A 20,788-nucleotide genomic window follows, 5' to 3' on the forward strand; every position below is an offset into this window, starting at 1 on the left:
CATAGCCTTAAAAGCTATCTTGCACAACTGTAGGCCGAGTACGAATAATTTTGCATGCATTGAAAAACATTGTTAGAGCGTGTGAGGGACACCTCATTTAAAGAGATATTTATAGGCGTAAAAAGAAAAAAAAAAGTCCGAGAACTATGAGCACATTTCGTTTATAGCCTATGAAACACATTACTTATGGCCATTTGCTATATCGAGCCCCGAATGGTATCTTTGCAACCAAAAGGTAAATAAATCATTTTACGGGTACGTGAGCAACATGAAAACAAGTGAATGGATATTTCGTGATCCCATGATGTGCAGGAATGTGACAAAACATGCACTATATAACCTTCGCTGCAAAACAACAAGCATGTGTCAGGAGGTGCAAACTATTTCAAAGAAAAAATGACCGCTCGCACGATTATAACTATCTCGTAGTGATTGCATTTGTTATTCAATTATGCTGCATAGCACTCAGAAGTATTACGCAGCAATTTATAAGAAAATGACACGAGTGCAAGGTGTAATGCGCAAAAAACGCCGGCACTGGCTAGAATGCTTGCATGACATCACAGCACCTCGAACTGGAAATTGGTGCAGACGGGCGCCGTAGTCCACATTCCATTGCATAAGTCATGATTTTGCTATCCACCTATTAGGTCCAAAACTTGAAAGTCTGCAGCATTTCCTCCTAAAGGGCAGACACACCGAAGCCTGCACCAATGGGCATGCACCGTGAGCCTCATAACTGGTGACCCCACTTCCGGGGAACATCACAAAGTCCACGAGTACTTCGTGATTTTTTTAAGTCATGAAGGCAATTAGCACCTAATGTTCGGTCATCTGGGCAGGGCCATTCCAGACATAAGTTGCACCTAACTGTAGTATGTACCAAGCGATTGCGCTTCGAGGGACCAAGAACCAGAGAGACATCAGTTTCTTGCAAGTACCACAAGCGGAAACCCAATGCGAGAAGAAACCAAACTTGCACCACACCCATGCATGCATCGATGTGCTAGTGATAGGTTCAGAGGGTGTTGAGGCGAGATCATTGGGGCGAATTCATTGGAATACACCGCACTTAATTAGGCGAATTCATTGGAATACACCGCACTTAATTAAGACATGAGGCGAGAACAGTGCACATTATGTTTTCGCCTCGTGCGTTTTTGTGTGCATTATGCTCGGTGTATTCCAACAGTGATAAGCTACACACTGGTGTAAAAGAACCTTTGAACACTTGGAATTAAAACTGAAACTGGAGGCGAATGAAACAAAAAATATAAACAGAATAAAAACATTTCCTGCATTAACACAAGATGAAATCACTTGCCAGGCAAGAAGTTACCAATTAGACAAATTTTTCATTGATTTGTCGAGTTTAACGTCCCAAAACCACCATATGATTATGAGAGACGCCGTAGTGGAGGGCTCCGGAAATTTCGACCACCTGGGGTTCTTTAACGTGCACCCAAATCTGAGCACACGGGCCTACAACATTTCCAGACAAATTTTTCAAAAGTACACACAGCACCATAAATGTACAGCATTTATCACTTGCGACTCGTTTGTGGCGGCACCACGCATTTACGTCACTGACCTACAATGTTAATGAATCACTATAAATAAGTCAAAGAACTTGCTCGTGGCAGTGTAAAAAAATGCAGCGACGCCAAGCGACTGTAGCCACACGAAATAAGTGGACAGGCAGCAGATGACAGGTGCTGTAATGTGTTTAATTTATTTCAATCGAGGCTCACAGAGGGCCGTTCTTCAAGTGTCAGCGTCTCTTTCGGGAAAAGCTGGAGTTCCTTCAACGTCTTCTCGCCATCGACTTCCGACAGCTGCAAACACACCAGAGAGACACCGGTCAGTGCACCGCCCACAACTCCTCGGCTTGGTTCAAACAGCCCTCAATGTGTTTTTTTGGTGTTTTCTAGCTAGTTTCCTTGAAACAATGGCACACTAATGCTTTTAACGTCATAAAAAAAAGCACTGAAAAAATGCCGTATAACAATGAAATTTTGACAACATGACAGTGACATAACGGAGCATTTGATGACTGCATCAATCAGACCTAGCAAGCACAGCGGCGAAAAAACAGTTCGAGGCAAAATAACGAACTGCCAAATAGAGAAAACGAAAAGTACTCTAGCAAGCCGTCTGGTATTTCCAAACCTCGATCACTAGACCTATCACTCCTGTAACAAGGACACCCGAAAAATGTAGTGGATTGATTGACAAAGACTATGATGGCTGTTTACTACTAGGCTTGTGCGAATATTCGAATCGAATTTAAGTAATGAAAATTTCGAATTATTTGAAACAAACGAATAGGTGCATATTAATCTGCATGCAACGCTCCATAATGGTGGTGTCACTACAGTGAAGGGGTGCTAAGCCATAAAAACACCTATTCAAACGTATTACACTCAAACCTCGTTATAACGTAATGGGATATAACGAAATAATGGATATAACAAAGTAAATGAAATTCCCCTTGAAAGCTCCATTGAGAACCATGCATTTTAAACCTAACTGTAACGAAATAAAATTGACCAATAAATAGATAAAGCGAACTAAATTAGTCTATCAAAAAAAAAAACTGCCTGTAGTGTGTTTAGTATATCGTTTTCTGTGGAGTTTGACACTCGTTCAGGGCGGCTCTTTCAAAACTAACGCGCCGACCTTATAGCCACGCCACGCACGGCCAAGAGAGCCATCCTCCTCACACAGCCAGCGGAGAGGATTGAGGAAGCGCTCAGCGGGTCACAGGACCGAGAAGCAACACTGCGGTGCAAAGCGATTTCCCTCTCCGCACCTTAAAGACGGCAACAACTGCGTCTCCGCTGTTACCCTCTGCACCGAAAAAGGAGGACTCTCCGCGACAGTTTTCTTTTGTTCTTCCTCTGTCTCAGCGTGCGGCCTTGAAAGGAGAAGGGTCTCTTGGTGCAGAGACGAAAAAGGGAGAAGCGTGGCACAGGCACGTCGCGGATCGGCATTTGAGAGAGAGCAAACCATTTGCCGCAGTCTTTTCTTTCCCTTTCTTCTTTTCCTTCTTCCCACACAGCGTTGGGAGGTACCGCTGCAAGATTGGGCGTGGCGCTGAGAGCATTTTCGGAGCCCGGTATGTTTGAATTAACCGCCGCAAGTGCTTTCGCGTTGGAATTACAGGGCGTTTTTGCCCATTGGAATACACATAGCTCTGATGGGACCTCAGCGTAAGCGTGTTCGAATGAATGAGGTTGGCCTGTTTTTATTTTCCATAGCACGCGTGATCGCGTAGCGGTACATCACGCCGCGAGGCGGTTTCCTTCTTTGCATGCCTATAGGTGTGCGCCCATATGAGCATACATTGCCACAAACTGTTATAATAGATATAACGAAATAAAGAATATAACAAAATAATTGTGGCTCCCCTTCAACTTCGTTATAACGAGGTCTGAGTGCAGTGCATGTAGATGTGGTTTCATTGCAGTAAATTCATGCTAAGCTGTCAAAACACATATTCAGCAGAAATATGCACTGCAGCAAAGCCCCACTTCAAGGTTTCTGTTTTTTCAAAAGTTCGTTACAGTTCAAAAGTTCAAAAGTTCGTTACACAGACTTCTATGCTACAGGTATAGCAAGTTTTAAAACATAGAATATTTTACTGGCTATCACTAGAACTGCACCGAAAGTCAAATCCTGCTACTATTCAAAGTTGTTGTTGCTTCCTTTGATGCAAAAAAATAGTCTTTGCACAAGCATTGCTTTGACCCTAAGATTTACTATTTGCACGAGCTTACTGTTTACATATAGAGGTGCACTGGCAAACCCACAATCCAATAGACTCAAGCTGTTTCTGCATTAGTTTTGTGTGTCACATTGAACAATAAAAAAAACAATCGTCACTACAAGAAGCTGTATTGGACTATTTATATGTTTGGTATTAAAGGGGTACTGACACAAAAACTTCGGCCTCGTGTTTTTCTGCTGCAATGTGTTGCCTGTTAAACATGAGACGACACATTGTTTGCTGCAGCACACAACAGATAATTAATTACGGGCCCCTCATTATCGCTCTAAAAACAGGGTGTAACTGTCGCCACCTAGCGTGTGCAGATCTTGACCACGTCACCACACAAAACTGTGACACGCTTCCGCACGGTCTGCATCATAAATTACTTTCGAATAGGAAATAAGACTGCAGTGTCGCCAAACACATATCTTTCTAAGCATGCGCCATGGCCACGCACTCGCAACCAGCCACTAAAAAGTATAGGCTGCGAAAACAAACGTAGAAAACAAAAAGGCGACTATGGCGACATAACTTGCTTTGTTGACAGCAACGCGGTGTCGTCAGGGAAGCAGGAGGTCATCTCAGGGTCCCCTTCGACGGTGTCAATGGCGCGATGGAGTTGAGGGCTCACGCAAACTTCAGAATTCTTTTAAATTACTTTCCCAGCTATATTCGCTGTTGGTATTTTGCAGATGATATACGAATGTTCTTGGGAATCGACCCCACAGGCTATCTTGGCCGCGAAATTTTGTGTCAGTGCCCCTTTAAAACCTGACACGATGTTCAGTACTATTTCGTATGCTGACATGAAATATGATTTCATTAAACAGATGTATAAAAATATTAGACGTATTCTTTATGTTCAGTCGGCAAACCACTACCTGTTCAACTGTTCTGTATAAGATTCTTCCTTTTCAAAATGTTCAGTCTTGACATGTCTTTTAATGATTGTACAATCGAGCCCACATATCACGGCCCCACTTAAAGTGAACTTCCGCTTAAAACGAACAATATACATTAGTTCAATGGCACAAAATCACACTTACAACGAACTTCTCCAGGCGCCACTGATCAGTTACAGCGAACGAAGTCAGCGGTCTGCCGACTTCCCGGGAAAACAATTTCGACCACCGATCGGGCATCGGCGAGGTGCTTACACATTCTTATTGTTAAACGCCGACCCCGCCTTCGCGAACCTCTAGTTGCCGCTCTCCCCAACCCACGGAGAAAGGAAAGCTGTTTCCTTCCTCCATGCCTCGACTGCTTTTTGTTAAGCATCCCTCCGTCCTTTGTCCCCCCCGCTACTCTGAGCACCCAGCATTGCCAGACGAGGCCCGTGTTTTCACACTGCCACCGATCTTTCGAAAACCGGTCGGCCATCTAGCATATTTTTGATCGCTGGTACTGTCGTTGGCGTCGCCGGCCTGGAGTGACCAGACTGTTTGCCAACATCATCGGCCACAGACTGTATCCGATAGTCTGCGTCTAGTGCACGCGCGTACGCTACCCCACCAACTCTGATAATTTGCGATTCATTTCGTGTTTAGGACTTGTTCTCGCTCACTTCGCACTCAACTCAGCATGCCTTCCCCGCGCGTGCGGAAGCGCGGAAACAGCTGTTAATTTGCCCAGAACGAATCTTGAAATATTGAAGTTCATGAGGCCACGCAAACCAGCCCGTGCAACAAAACAAAATATTGACCACGGCCGCCGATCCTCCGAACACCACCGCACGCATCGATCCAGGCGGCCACGCTTTGACTTCTGCACGTGCAGGCACTCTTTCCAAGTTTATCTACGTGCGAGTTTCGCGGACCTTTCAAGCAAGCTACCCAACCTGTCTCTTTCCTGTGTGTTTTGGTATTCAAGGTCGCCCTCCCGCCACATCCTCCCCTCTCTCTATCGCAACTTCTTGCTCTTCTCTCACAAGTTTGCTCTCCTCTCTTGATCACAACTGCTTCGCCCATCTCCACCGCTCCACTATGTTCGCCACGCTGGCTCGAATTAGTTTCATTTTCTGACTGGAAACGGGCCCAGAGCTGTTCCACGCGTTCTGGCATGCGTGTCACGTGTGTCTTGCTCGCTCTTGGTGTGCGTGCGTGGTCATGGTGGCCGATGGAAAAACTAGCACGCTTTTTCCTGCCGCTCAACAAAACGTCATAAGTGTGAACGCTTGGCTTGAGCGTAGTCCCTGCGTTAGGTGCCGCGTTGCAGAGCGCTTGCTCATAGCCGTTGACCACCTGGCAGCCAACTTGCTGCTTCGGGCGTCCCGGTATTCAGCTGTGGAGATGGTGAATATTTCATGGGCGGCGGTGACGGTTACATGCCCGCAAAACTGTCTTCGCGAGGCCGACTTCGTCAATGTCGGGCCCAATGCCGAGCCTGAAGCTCCTTAACAGGACCACTGCGGCGGCGATTTGTGGCAGCACGCCGTCGACTCTGACCTGGGAGAGCGGTTGGGACATCTGTTGCGATGGTTTAATTACGGTCGGTGATGATACCAACACTGCGGAACCGTGCACGGATTGGGGCATTGTGAATGAAGTACGTGGCGAGAGCGATTTGGAGCAGTCGGATTGCGAGAACGACGAAACTTTGGAGCCAGTGCCTCATGCAGCTTGTGCCACGGGCCTTGGCGAACGAGCACCCTGCAGTTTTAAATGAACTCGAGACTGCCCTTATCATTTCTGCTCTTCAAAACACGTGCACCACGGACTTTTGGGGGCAAAAAAGTTTGTGTTTTCACTAGCAACTTTCTTTAAAAGCTGTGTTTCATTTACTATGAACTTCGGGATACAGCGAACGGATGCTGCGTCACGCTCAGGTTCGTTATAAGCGGGCTTGGCTGTATAACCCTGTGCCTTGCTTGTACATTTATTAGCATTATAGTTCTATAGATCCACACTAGCATTCTACTAAAGAACAAGGTTTTGCTTTACTGTATTTCATTTTACAAAGTTTAAAGTTAAAGTTTAAAAAGCTCAATCCTTGAGGATTACAAAGGCCACTAGGACACAACACTGGAACAGGCACGCGAGGAGTGAAAAACAACAGTGCTCACGTCTCGTCGGGGCCATGAGGCGAGCAGGCGATAGCGCTGCGAAGGGTAGCCGCACGAGGCCACGTACAGCATCAGCTGGCTGAGCGGAGAGTTGGCCAGAAAGCGCCGCGTCAGCACCTCGCCCGAGGGTAGCCTCACCCGCAGGTGGGTGACGGGCTCGTTGTTGCACCCGTTCTCGGGTGGCTCGGCAGGCACGAGCGCTGCTAGGGACTCCAGCAATGCCTGCACACGTGCAACAAGGAGGCATGGCTCACGTGTCTCACAAATGAACAAAGGGTAACACAAAAGCTGGGGTCCTAAGTCCCAACAGCAGGATACGATCAGACGGGACGTTGCGGTGGAGGGCTCCGGAAATTTCGACCAGGTGGATTTTTTATTATGCATCTAATTCTTACAAAAGCACACAGGCCTCTACCATTTCACTGCTATCAAAATGTGGCCACCGCTGCTGGGATTCGATCCCATGACCTTCGGACCAGCAGTCGAGCACCATAATGACAACACTACCACGGCAGCAGAAATAAACGAGGCCTGGGAAACAAAACGAGCGACGTGTTCTATAATTGTACGTAGCCAGGTTATGGAAAGCATAAAGACATTACTTGTAGTTTTAATTTGAGGTGCAATGACTACACTCAGATCTCATTATAACAAAGTTGCAGCTTGCACAAAAATAAGTTCGTTCTATCCGAAAATTCGTTACAAAGGCATATTTTTTAACACTATATCTATTGTAAGACTATTTTTCATTTACAGTAGACTCTCAGTAAATGGAAATCATTTGTTAAATAGAACTACTGCTTAAACAGAACTATTGTCTCTGCAATGCTTGGTTTCGCTATTGTATTCTGCACCCATGTTCACCTCGCAGTAAACAGAACTCCCGTTTAATTAACATATTTTCTCGGTCCTTTCAGGTTCCGTTTATTTAGTAAACGGAACTCCTGTTAAATGAAACACATTTTCCCGCTCCCTTCAGGTTCTGTTTACTGAGAGTCTACTGTACTTTGTTATAACCAATATTTTGTTATATCCCGGGTTCACTATATAGGGGTTTGAGTGTATTAGAAATTAAATTGAATGAAAAAACAACATACTGCTGATCAGGAAAATTTGAATTTTGCGAAGGTCACTGGTTGAATCAGGCAAGAAAATATTCGTAAAGCCCTCTTCTGTGTTTCATGAGTTTCTTCGAAATTCTCTATTGATTCTAATGAAACTTGCAGAGTTTGCTTGCATTTTTTGTTTACTTAAAAAAATTACGCCATTATTTTTCCAGTAAAATGTGTACCGTACTTACTCGCACAATCCTTCCACTCGCATAATTCTTGCACCTGCAACATCGCCCAACGAATACAACTTTTTTTTTTCCTCGAGTAATTATCGCACCCCCGAAAGCAGCAGCAATAATGCCGTCTTCTCGTTCCAGCCACTGATGATAGCGTGCACTTCTGGCGCCATCTCTTAAGCATCAAGCGTACTATTATTGCACGAAAATTCAATCCAAGCCAAGCCAAAGGAGTAAGTGCACGTTGCGGCGTGTTTTGTATGTTGTGTCAGTAATCTTGTCACGTTATGGTGCGATACTGAAGCTACACGGCTGCTTTCAAGTTGAAAGTGATAGATCATGATCTAAACAACGGCAACAGAGCCGCTGGTAGGCCTTTCGGAGCATACAAGTTTTGTGTTCACTACTGGTGACAGCATCTGAAAGCCACCAAGACACGTTAGGCCTGCCGTGTGCCTAAATCTGGGATTCATGGTAAACTTTATTTCTTCAGAAGGAAACTGCTGACGATTCTGTTAAATAGCTATCAGCCCAATACTGACGTCCTATGCCTACCTTTTGAGGGCTCCTGTTGAGCAACGAACTCTACTGTTACGCCCGTAACACCCACAAGCTTTGCGTATGGTATTCTAATTCTCGATTGATTGATTTGTGGGGTTTAACGTCCCAAAACCACGATATGATTATGAGAGACGCCGTAGTGGAGGGCTCCGGAAATTTTGACCACCTGGGGGTATTCTAATTCTCGACTATTTGTTTGCACTTTTTGTGTCTCAAATAAATCTTGCCTTGAGTTGAACCTGTGCTTTTATTGTTGAGGTAAGTTTTAATTAGTACGTCTCAAAGCTTGCTGTTAGTTGCTGGTGTGAGAATCCCGATTTGCGGCCACTTCATTTTCTTTTTCGTGCCGTACGTTTTCGTGGAAACTTTTTCCTGTGTAATTCTCGCAACCCCGAATTCCGCATCAGTTTTCCGCCAAAAAAAGTGCGAGGATTATGCGAGTAAATACGGTAGTTTATAAAGACATCAAATACTTCCTGTGCTTTGTTGTGTGGGAAACTTTTCCTCCTCAACGTAGTGCTCAGAAGGAAATGTTCCACCCTTGCGAGTGATTTGTAGGGTCAGCAATCACTTACACAGTTACCTTTAACAGATCAGTTAGTGCAACTATTCATTCAGAAAAATCATTCCATCTTACTGCTGCCAACAGAAATGGCGATTTCGTATTTATAATGCACAAGAATACATAGTACTTTATATACATATGCCAATGGCACCCAGCAGTGCCCACTTTGAGGGGCCGCACAGTGCTTACCTTTTGGAGCTCCTCCTGGTGCAACTTCTCGTCCCGCTGCAGCGCCCTCTGCCGTTCTTCTTCGGTTTCCTTCTCCAGCTGAGCCTGCTCCAGCCTCTGTCGTTGCTTATCCTGCGCACGCAGACAAATAACACATTGCGTATCTCACATTACTTTAAGACGAGGGGTGCTGCAATCGAAATCTTTTTAAAAAGTTCTTTATTTAAATGAAACTCACAGAGTATATGTATACTTTGTGAGCTGATTTCAAATATGCAATCACTTTTGTAGTGAATATTCAGTTTTTGTATTCCAGGTGCCATTTCAAGAGCCACAGTTTGTCTACACTGAGAGAGTTACAAAGTAAATGAGCACATCAGAATGAGCTGAATGAGTACAGAGTACAAGAAAACAAAAATGGATGTTTTAAACCCACTAAAACAAAATTTGCGGTACGTCAAATGTTTGTGACTGGAATCCTAGCTTGATGTAGATACATTTTCAAATAAATAACATAATATTAGTTCAAATGAGTTTAGAACATCTATTGTTTTCTTGCATTCAGCACTGTTTACACATCTCTATCTGGATGGCAATGCAGAGTGAGATGCAAAAGAAATGGCTTTTAATAAAGTTTCATTAGCCAAGGTTGGCTTACAGAACACAACACTTTTTTTCTACTGAATTCCTGTCTCAATTGCACCAGGCCCCCAGTGTAGCCAACACAGATGTGATGCTGGCATTCTTTTTAAGTATGTACCTTGTCGTCCCAATGGTGCGACACTCTCGAGTCGTCCCTTTGTCCAAGGACAAAACTATAATGTTTGCCAATCCGACATTACATATTTATTCATTTTAATGAAATTGTGGTGTAAGCACATGAGTAGGCTTGTGCGAATTGTATATATTTTAGGCTCAAAGCAAATTCGAAGCGAATAGCAATTCGGTTGAATAATTTTAAATCAACAAATGTCATACATTTATACATATATCACATATTTATAAAAAAAGTGAGCACATTTTAGCATTGCCATTTTCTGGCCATGTTGGTAAACAGAACTCGAAAACATATCGAGCGCTAAAAAACAAGGACGGGTTGTCGTCTCTCTTATGTCCCCGTCTCTTAGCGTTCAATATGTTTTCGAGCATATTTGTCATGACCAGCACAATATTTTACCGGCACAATTTTTATTTTATTTTCGATTGCACTGACTGACCCTCCCACGTTTAGATGCACATGTATAACCATAAAGTGGACGGGAGGATGACCACCACTGTAGCTCAGAGGTAGAGCACCACACGCGTTATTCAAAGGTTGCAGGCTCAGATCCTGCCGGTGGCAGGTTATCTTTCCGTCCACTTTTCTTTCTTCACATTTAGGTCACGATTACCTCTTATAACATTTCCTATGCTTCTCTGAGCATCATTATCTGTTAGTTCTCATTGATATTGTGATGTACATTACAATGGGGAACACAATAATGCAGCCAAGAAAGTTAGGTGAGGAGTGCAAAACCCAGCACAAAACGCGTTCATCCACATCTTTTGAAGTACACTGAACACGCTGACAGACGCAAGAGTTAGCTACCTTCTCCTGGTCAGCTTCAAGAGAAGCCTGGTAAGCCGCGTCCTGTTCCCTCCGCACCTTGTCTCGGGCTTCCCGCTCTTCCTGAAACAAACAAGGGAACACGCAAACTATTCATACGACAAGTCCAGTACACCGAAAGGTACACACCCCAAATTATGCACTAAACGCAATCAAATCAGCCTCCAGCACATTGAATGGGGAGCGACAAATCACCAAGTCAGAAGTTTGAAACTCCGAACGTTGTGTGAACAATCAAAAAGGGCTCATGCACACCTCGTACTAGACTGGTTCAATTTGCATCCATTTAGTTTGCGAGGTGCTTCGTCCCAACACTCATTTCTACAGCAGACTAGTCCCTGTCTTGCCGATTTTTTTTCCTCCTCTACAGCGCATTCGTACAGAAACGGTGACCCCTGAACCACACGATGATATCTCAGATTTTGTAAGCCAAAATGATTGATTACGAGACATGCTCAAGGCGGTTAAAAAAAAAGTGCTGGAGTGCAAACCTTCGCAGTGCATAGCCGACAAAGGTGCAGCTGCGGTTTGCCCCAGGTTTATGTTTGAAACACACACGCTCTTTCCAGGTGGTGCCTGCCTAGAGGTAAAGTGGTTTTGTTCTGTTGGAGTAAACACCAGGCGAATGATAAAATAATGGATTGTTGTTTGCTATGAAAGTAGTTTATCTAGAAGACTGCTGATGACCTGATCTCCAAAGAAATTTGGCTAGATGTAAAGGCATCTTAACTCTTTACTACCTAACGTCGCAAAGTCGCAGCATAATAAAAAACTTCTAGCAAGCAAGTCATGGAAGCATGCCACTTTTAATGCCGCCTGTTAAGTACTCACGGGGAACGCAGCTTGCATAAAAAAACTAGAACTATTTTGTGTAATGTATTTTATGTTAGAACCAATTATTCTGTAGTTGATGGCAGTGAGCGCGAAGCACATGCAAGAGCGCTCACTTCTGTGCTTTTTCGCCTCGCTAATGCAAGTTCCATCCTCAATAATTTTGAGCACACGACATGTTGAGTATTTCTGAACTACGCTTTTCATTCCAAGGTGTTCGCTTCTGCGGCATGCGGAGAACTTGCGACAGACATAAAAATATGCATTAAAGGTGCATTTTAGATAATATAACAATGGAATAATTCAAAGCTGGGAAATGAAAACAATATTTATTTTCTTTGCCAGTTTCATAATCCAGGCATTAAACGGTTAACCCAAAGGCACATGTCAAGCACTATCTTCCCAAACAGATTACGCATACTAAACTAGGTGTGTGAGGAAAATGGTGCCTTTCATTCACTACCTGCAAACTTCATATCTTGCTGCTAGTACGATGACAGTTCCTGGCTTCACTTTTGAAGCATAAATTCCACTCCAGCATTTTGTTATTATTCCTTCTTAGGCACAGTGTGTTTACACCTCAAAGTTTGACCATACGTGCAGTTCATGACATTTTAGAACTTGGATGAATGACGCATGACGATTAAAAGGAAGGTGTGTGCTGCGCCGGAAACCTTGCTATTCGTTTACAGTATTGCGTTATGCACGTGCTTTTGAAGCTAAGCTATGAGCTTGTCCGGAGTGTTGCAAGCAAACTGGATCGAACTTCAACATAATTAGTTAACAGGTTAGTTGGAGCTCATCCATAGTGACATTTAGCACAACAAAACGACACAAGAGAGATGACAGGACACAGCCCAGGTTTCAACCAGCAACATTTTCATTGCAACACACACTTTTATACAAAGATTACAGACTGAATGATCATATGCAGTGAGCATGAAGAGCTGAAACTATCGTGACATGTGATCAGCAGAGAATTCAATGCAAGCTCAAAAACTAGAAAGGCAAATAAAGTTCATGTTGTAAGATATCAGTGGATCATGCACGGTAACCACGACGACATGTTCAAAAAAGAATGCATGAACCTATGCATGCACATGATCTGGTCTGTTTTCTCAATGAAATGTGTCTGATGTAATAAATGCACGTCATACAAAAGTAGATATGTGTACCATCTTGCTTGCATTGTTTTGTCACATTAAATGTTATTAATTTTACTATGAATACTTCTTCTACAGAGACCTGTGCTAGTAAATCTTCACTGAGAAAGAAAGAAAAAGATAACGAAACATGATCAGAGAGCATGGAACGTTTAATTTTCTTTGCTTTGCCCAAGGCCCTACTACAGTGCCTTTCAAGTGCTGTTTGACAGTGTATGCACTGAGCAGCACAGAACACGTTTGAGAAATGACATGGCTCGACAAAATGCCTTTTTTATACACCAAACGTACTAGCTCCGACCAATGGAACTCACCTCTTCTTTGCTTTCACTGGCCATTTCGCTGCTGAATACTTCAACAACTTGCATGAGCCTTGTCATGAGGTCGTCGAGCTCCACACTGCCTGTGGGGACAAGCACGAAAGGTCACGACAAGAACACACATGCGCAGTTCGTGATCTTGTTTACAAGACAATTTCAGTTTGGCGCACGTATGGCTGTACATGCGCAACATCCGGTGTGCTGTGTACTCTACATTCGAGGCGGCCACTTACACCACTAGTTTACTGTGCGCAACAGCCGAAAAATGGGCTGCATGTGAGCATCAACTGGAGCCTTGAGTTTGAATGTTGACTCGAGCCATCTGGTGGCAAAGCATTCATAATCGATATTGGTCGACAGAATACACAACTCGATGCATGAGACAACAAGCCACGCTCTTTCGAAAAGTAGTGACTCGAGCAAATCGCCCTTTCATTGTCAGAGTGGTGCGGTGCGAAGCAGCACGATGGACAAAAATGACAAAGTCGAGCGCTTATTGCCGAGTTTACCCTTTCCTCAGACATTTTGTAAAAGAGAGAGAAAGAAAAAGAGGTATTGCCAAATACAAAAACAGCCAAACCACTTGTGTCAACATCTTCCAGAAATACCAGCTCTGTTATTTACGCATGGACATTCCTCACATGCCGCGTCGGCTGCTACCGCAACAGAATATTTTGCACACATTACCGGCATGTGCGAGGTCAGCACACTCCAAAATCTGCTGAAATGTGTTACCTTCACACCTAAATAGTGCAAAGTGCCCCTTCATAAGCTTGTGTGAGTTCCACCATCTTTGTTTTAGGAAATGGGCATGGCGTCAGGAGCAGTTGCTCACATCGCAAGAAGCCACTTATCACGTTGCTTAGATGGCTTTTCGTGAAAGGCTCCATCATCACTCCAGCTAGCTGCATGTCAGCTTGCTCTTAGCCAATTCTCAGGCTGCCATGCCCAAGCTGTTCTGCTTACACATGTCAAGCTTCTCTTGCGGTGCAAACAAAGGTACAGGCGTAGCGGTTTGGGCTAGTTGGTATGACATCACGATTGTTGTAGCGCGAGAACAGTACTATGAAGAACATTGTCTTCTTCTCCTTCTTGTCTGTTCGTCCTCGTTCTGTTCTCGCGCTATAACAATCATAATGATACAGGGCTTATTTCAACCACGAGGTTCTACAGCAGCTGCATTGAGATGCGGCCAATCAGTGCTAATACAGCGGTTGCCATTGCTAAAATGACACATGTGTCATTGAGGGAACAAGCATCAAGGTGAACATGACCGCCACACGGAATGTATTTGATGCTTTCGACACAATTTGGACGTTCCTCCAAATGCACAATGGCAATGCTACAGCAGAATACTTGATGAATTGCAAAGATCTATGTGTTTACTACATGGCAAGGGTCGACAAAGCAAGCTAACTGAATTTGGCCATAAATTTGTTGCTTGGCAGAGTGTTTCCCTATTTGCACTGCATTATTCTGAAATAATTGAATTCTCACAATGTCATCAATTTTTTGTTTCCCTGCCGATCTTATTACTGTTGGGTCTAACTGTTGTTAAGTTTGGATCGGCAATCCGTCTGGGCAGACGCCATTGTGCGTAAGCCGGTCTACGGGGAAGGCTTTCAACCCCATCGGCGCCCAGTCTGCAAGACGCTGTCCGGTAGACGTTCCGGGAAACAGTCGGGTCTCAACGAAAGCTTCGCAAGGCAAGCCTTTTGTTGAACGGGCCCCTACTGTGGGGGAATGGCGCCACTATGGCGGTTGCCCTTAAGACTCGGTTTTTGTCAACTACGTGAGGCCATCTCGGTGCACAATACAGCCCGGAAGCGTGGGAGCGCATCGAAGAGACCGTGCACCGGAATGGTGCTGTGACGCCCCCGCAAACACGGACGGAACCCCAGCCATTTCAAGATGTTTACGTTCATTTCTTAAACCCACAAAAAAAAGGAAAAGAAAACCTTCGGGGTAACGAATAGGCATTCGGGAGTGGAGTACCTGGAAGGATTATTTCTACTGTTCTCACCCCCCCCCCCCCCTCGCAAACACGAGGACCGGGCGGCGTTTTGTTGTCTATAGACAGTGTGACAGTGTACGGTGGCAATAATCCGCGCGCACCCTACCGATTTGTGGCATGGGGGAGCAGCACAGCACCTTTTGTTGGTTCAGTGAATGCGACCCTGCTGCAGCCTCTGTGCCGGGTCCGGCCTGACTTTCCGTCAGCCTCCATGGCTCCAGGGCTCATTACTGCGTTCTGCGCGGATGGCCACCCGCGGCGTTGAATGACGAAGAAGCGGCGGCTGCGGAGAATTTCGCGGGAGACACCGAGCTGCATGGAGACGTTGAGACTCGTTCTGTACATCGGCTCATCAGGTACTAAAACCGGGGCAATTGGTTCGGCCGAAAACATTTCGGCACAACACTGCGAACCCCGGACGTTGGCTATTACAGACGACGCACTTAGTCGGAAGCATCGGGACCATTGTTCGTCCGTAATTCACGTGTCTTGGGAAGCTCGCCCATCTCTCTCTCTGAAGCTTGAGTTTGTACATTGTTACTTGCTCGGCTTTGTTTGGGAGAGGGTTTTCTACTGGTGTGGGCCGCGTGGGCGGCCGTCGGAGATGATACACTCCGACTGACAAGAAAATACGCCATGTCGATAGTCGCGATTGGTTTGGTGACCTGGTAGGGCGGAGCCGGAACCAGAGAAAAGCGGCCATGGGTCAAGGAAGGGGGAGGTGAGAAGAGTCATTCCGAAAAAAAAAAAAAAAAAAAAAAGGAGTACACGGCAACAGAAGGGGACAGATCAGACCTCGACGCCAAGAACCAACCTTGGGCCCCGACTCGAGCAGCCAACTCCGAGGTCCCGACTACATGGACATTCTGTGAGACGAACTTCACCTTCCTTACTTAAACGAGCTTTGCGGGAAGGGATACGGCATATTGAGACATTGCGCAGTTTTATTAATTAATGACTTTATCATTTGTGTCGTCCTGTGTTTACTCTGTACTGAGGTACCCTTGTATTGTCACCGTTACTTCGCTTATGTATCCTGTTTCGCGTGTCGCGAGCATTTGCTGATGTGTTACAATTTCGTGTAACAGAGATGTCGTTCACGGACAGTATGTGTGTACGCCATTTGCACTTGTTATTGGCTTAAATGCGACTATGATTAATAAAAGATCGTGACGTCTCTTACTTCCCGGCCCCAGCACAAATCCCTGTATGTGGAAAGTGATTGGGATACGTAGCCAAGAGGGAACCGGATAAAAAGGGGGTTGAGGGGTCTTCCCTCTCTTTGGCGATCGGTGGCGTAGTGGGGACGTCTCAGTGCATTGGAACTGCCTGAACCTGAAATTAGCGTGCACCGCTGTTGACCGTCGAGTTAGCGGCCATGTCCCTGGAGGAGTGCAACTTTCCCTCTCGGGACTCTACCTCCTCGCCCTGCGGTGCCTTCAAGGCGTGGGCCAGGTGCCTGTTTGTGTGGTGCGTTTCGGCTACCATTGGACTGTTTCGCCCAGCCGAGTGGTGCAATATATGCACCTTTCCTGGTGGGTCGACCACAAATACTTCGTCCCCTGCTTTGTGGAAAGAGTGATCAGCGCCTCCTTCAGATGGCAGTGACGGCCAGCTATAAAAGCCGAAGCATCTTTGTAAAGTGAACTGAATTTTGAGCTACCTCATGGCTGAATCTTGCTGAATCATGTGAGCAGAATCTTGTAGTGAATCATGAGCTGAACCTCTGTTGTACATAATGCGGGATCTTCTGGATCCCTGTACAGTACCTTTCCTTCTTCAATAATGTAAATAAAACCTTCGTTCTTCCTCTTATGAACGCGTCTCCTCACTGACGAAGGTCAGCTATGAGGACGACGGCGGGGTGTCAGCTACCCTAAAGAGAAACCTACCTTACCTACCATCAACTGCCTCCGACCCTTAACACTGTACAAACAAAAAATGGAGCCGGCACAGCTTGCAGAGCACACTAATCTGCCAGCACCTGCCTCAAGATCAGTGTGGTGGCGTAGCTGTAGTACGACGTGGAGAACAGCGACAAATTAGAGCAGGTGAGGTGCTGAGATGGTGCAGCGCACTCGCGCTGGAGAAACTGCTTATGAAGTCAAGTACAATCAAACCTGTCTATAACAAACACCCATACAACGAATTTCTCGATAATATGAAGTTTTTCTATTCCCCACCATTACTCCATAAAAGCACATGTATTGTCAACCTCTATGTAACCAAGTATAAGAGTAAGACATCTTTTGTATAACAAATTTTCGTCACGCACAATCTGCAAACTTGCACCTGGATTTTGTCATTTTGGCACGAGCATGCATATTTCGCAGTTGCCTCGCCACCAATGAAGCGCGAAGCGGCGGCGGGCACGGCGAACTTCTGGTCCCAGAGACTTCGAGGCAAAAGTGAATGTTCATTGTCTTGCGTGGGTGTGTACGAGGCAGGCCTGGGCCCAACGAGCCTGCGTTGACAACGTTCTTGGTGATGCAAACGTACGCACAGATGTGCCCGTGCAGTGAAGGTTATGTTTGCACTTTATGTACAACCGGTTTCACTTTTATTTAAAGCTTAACAGTGCATTATGTGGGCATAATATGAGCTGAGTATGGCAATCTTTACAAATTTTATGCGTGCTCCTGCCTGACACAACACATGGCCACGCCTGCCAAGTTCAAGGATTCTGTATCCGGGAGAATTCTGCAAAGAAGGGAGCGGGAAGGTCTGCTGAATTCTTTCCCCCCATATTTTTATTTGTAGAAAAAGAGAATAGAAAACATTGTATAAAAACAAAAGGGGGGTGAGTCTCAATTAAATTGCAACAAAAAGTCTCAATTACAAATGCAAACATTGGTGGTGCTGCCTTATAATGACTTGGAGTGGCTGAACACACCAGGATAGGGCATCCCGCTAAGTTGAGAGTTTCAAAGGATCATAACAACTAGCAAAATCTATTTGCGTTAAAACAACTCGCATACGCCTTCCTGGGACACACGTGAACCGATGAGGCAGCGAAGCTGGCTGCCGTGACAGCACAGGTCAAAGCTTTGCTCGCTACTACATTCTTTTGACAGGAACGCAAAAACACTTCTAGCTTTTTTTGCATCTTTACACGCTTTATTCTAAGTTGTCTTAGCTCACGCCCTTGGAGCTCGTAGATCGCCATCGCGTTGCTGCGACCGCGGTTTAGTGCGCAGCGGTTGTGGCAAACGGTACTTCAGTTTCCAAGCCACGTGCGCTGGATGCGCACGTGCCTTAAAAACTAAGTCATTTTATGCTATCTACGATCTCATCTGCCGTGAATTTGTCCGAAGAGTTTGCGGAAAGCCACGTTGCTTTGACTGGTCAAGCGTTGGATGCGCACACACTTTCGGAGTTCTGTCAGTTACGTCGTCACCATACATGATCGTGTCAAGAACGACCGTGGTTTCTCCCACAGCGGTTGTGACGACAATCACACGCACGCGCTGGTCGCACATGTACTTCCGAAGGTTTGAGCACGCTGCTCTCGGCCTCCGTTTGATGGCGTCCGTAATAAAGTTAATATCACCTGCCGCAATTAGGAAAAGTGTTTGGAACATTCAAATTTTGGCCCAATAGACAGTAAAATTTGGCTGGGGAATTTCACGAATTCGCATCTGCCGTGGTTTTGTATCACTGAGATTCTACTGTACATCAATGAACCCCTCTTATATTTGTTTATAATAAAACGCGGTGGGTTCGCAAAGAGCCCGGAGCAGATTAAGCGGCATTTTTGTCAATGCACACAAAAATATCAATTTTTGGAAGAATTTCACGACAACCGCACAAACGGCAGGAATGGTTGAAATCCGGGAGTCTCCCGGACAATTCCGGAGACTTGGCAGGTATGCATGGTGTGTTTAAAGGGATCGCATGACACGAAACAACAGTAACTACTAGCTCAAAGCTGTGGCAAAAAAGGCTCCTAGCGGCTGAAAAAAAAAGCAGTAACATGCACGTGCTAGCGTTCTGCCTGCTGGGCAGGTCAGGAGAACAGTAGGTCGTGGTCCACATATAGCCAACATTTTTTGAAGCCTCCTACTGTTACAGCGAACACTTCCGACACAGTCATGGTAAAAATATGGCACATACGAAGCTAAAAAGAGAGTCAAAACAGGCATTCTAAAGCATCTGAGAGGCGCGCTATCCTCACGCCCCGCTGCAGTTTACTCACAGAGAAGATACCACAGACCGCAATACCTGCTGCGATAGCACAGCGCACAGACTTGGGACGCTGAGAGCAAGGTCGCTCAATTTCCATGCGTTTTGTTCCTGGCAGGATAGCAATAAAGAAAAAAAAAAAAACAAAAACAAAACAAGGTAGTATGATGATTGTGGTCAGTTTTCACACGGTAAACTTTTCTGATGCCATTCTATGCACCTGCGACAACCGACGACTACTGAAACAATGTTTTTGAATGCAAAAAGCAAAAAAAGCGATCACTTTCTGTTGCGTAAGAGTTCACTGCGATGCTCAACTCGCCAATGCAACAGTGTGGCACTAAAGGTGTTCCACCTTTTGGTAAGGGCAGTGACCGGTTGAACAATGATAACGACTTTCGCGTGGTTGCAGCGCCTTAATAGGCAAGCATTAGAAAAGACCGAAGGCGAGGTGGCCAGTGGCGATGAGCGTGCAATTTTGGCTCATCCCTGACAACCACAAGCCTACTTTCGAAGTAGGCACAAGCCTACTTCGAAAGCATAGAATGGAGGGATGGGGGCGAGAGCATGGAGTCATGACATTATGCTCAGAATCTGTGCGAAGAACGGATAAAATATCAAAACAGTTCTTCCGAATTCCTCTCTCATGTTCCATAATTTAGGGCCAATACCATGAACAGATCAACGAAGTGAACTAAATCGATTGTAGAGCACCACACCACAATTTAAGAGCACTGAGGCTTGAAGGCAGAATGAAAAGAAGTTTTCCAGAGCACAATTAGCCTCTCCCATAATGAAAGCTGGCTCCACAACCTCAACTGACAAAACTGATAATCTCGAAAGCAGTACCTGATGCCAGATCCTGATGCCAGATCCAAGCACGGCTCCAGAGGCAGCCATTGTTACACTTCTGCTTTCTCTTCCATGAATGCTTCCACTGCTAATACTGATGATGATACCATTTTCTTAATGGCACATACCTACCGTATTTACTCGATTTTACCGCGCCCTTGATTGTAACGCGCACCTGATTTCTACCGCGAAAAAAAAAAAAAAAAAAAAACCGTAAGACATCGATTGCAACGCGCACCCATTTTTTCTCGCTGGCCCGCATGATCACACCACTCGAAAAAACGACTCCTTTCGGGAGCGTCTTCCATTTAAATATGAGGTACGGGCGAAGCTTGTGCCCATCTGACGTGTAACAGAGCATTGCCGTCACTGTAGTTTTACCGTGGACCGATGTCCGCACACGAA

At 45.3% G+C, this 20,788-nt stretch overlaps 1 protein-coding gene across 1 annotated transcript in view; it reads right to left on the reverse strand.

Moving 5' to 3' along the window:
- Positions 1-1,708: 1,708 nt before the first annotated feature.
- Positions 1,709-20,788, reverse strand: part of LOC142786491 (FAS-associated factor 1-like) — a 66,604-nt gene continuing 47,524 nt past the window's right edge. The window contains exons 14-18 of the mRNA XM_075884205.1: positions 13,330-13,418; positions 11,004-11,084; positions 9,437-9,547; positions 6,834-7,055; positions 1,709-1,835 (exon numbers count right to left, since the gene is read on the reverse strand). Coding sequence (XP_075740320.1) covers positions 1,737-1,835; positions 6,834-7,055; positions 9,437-9,547; positions 11,004-11,084; positions 13,330-13,418 — 602 coding nt within the window. The 3' untranslated portion in view covers positions 1,709-1,736. The remainder of the gene's footprint in view (positions 1,836-6,833; positions 7,056-9,436; positions 9,548-11,003; positions 11,085-13,329; positions 13,419-20,788) is intronic.

Source organism: Rhipicephalus microplus, unplaced genomic scaffold, assembly GCF_043290135.1.
Source record: "Rhipicephalus microplus isolate Deutch F79 unplaced genomic scaffold, USDA_Rmic scaffold_24, whole genome shotgun sequence".
Classification (NCBI taxonomy): Eukaryota; Metazoa; Arthropoda; class Arachnida; order Ixodida; family Ixodidae; genus Rhipicephalus; species Rhipicephalus microplus.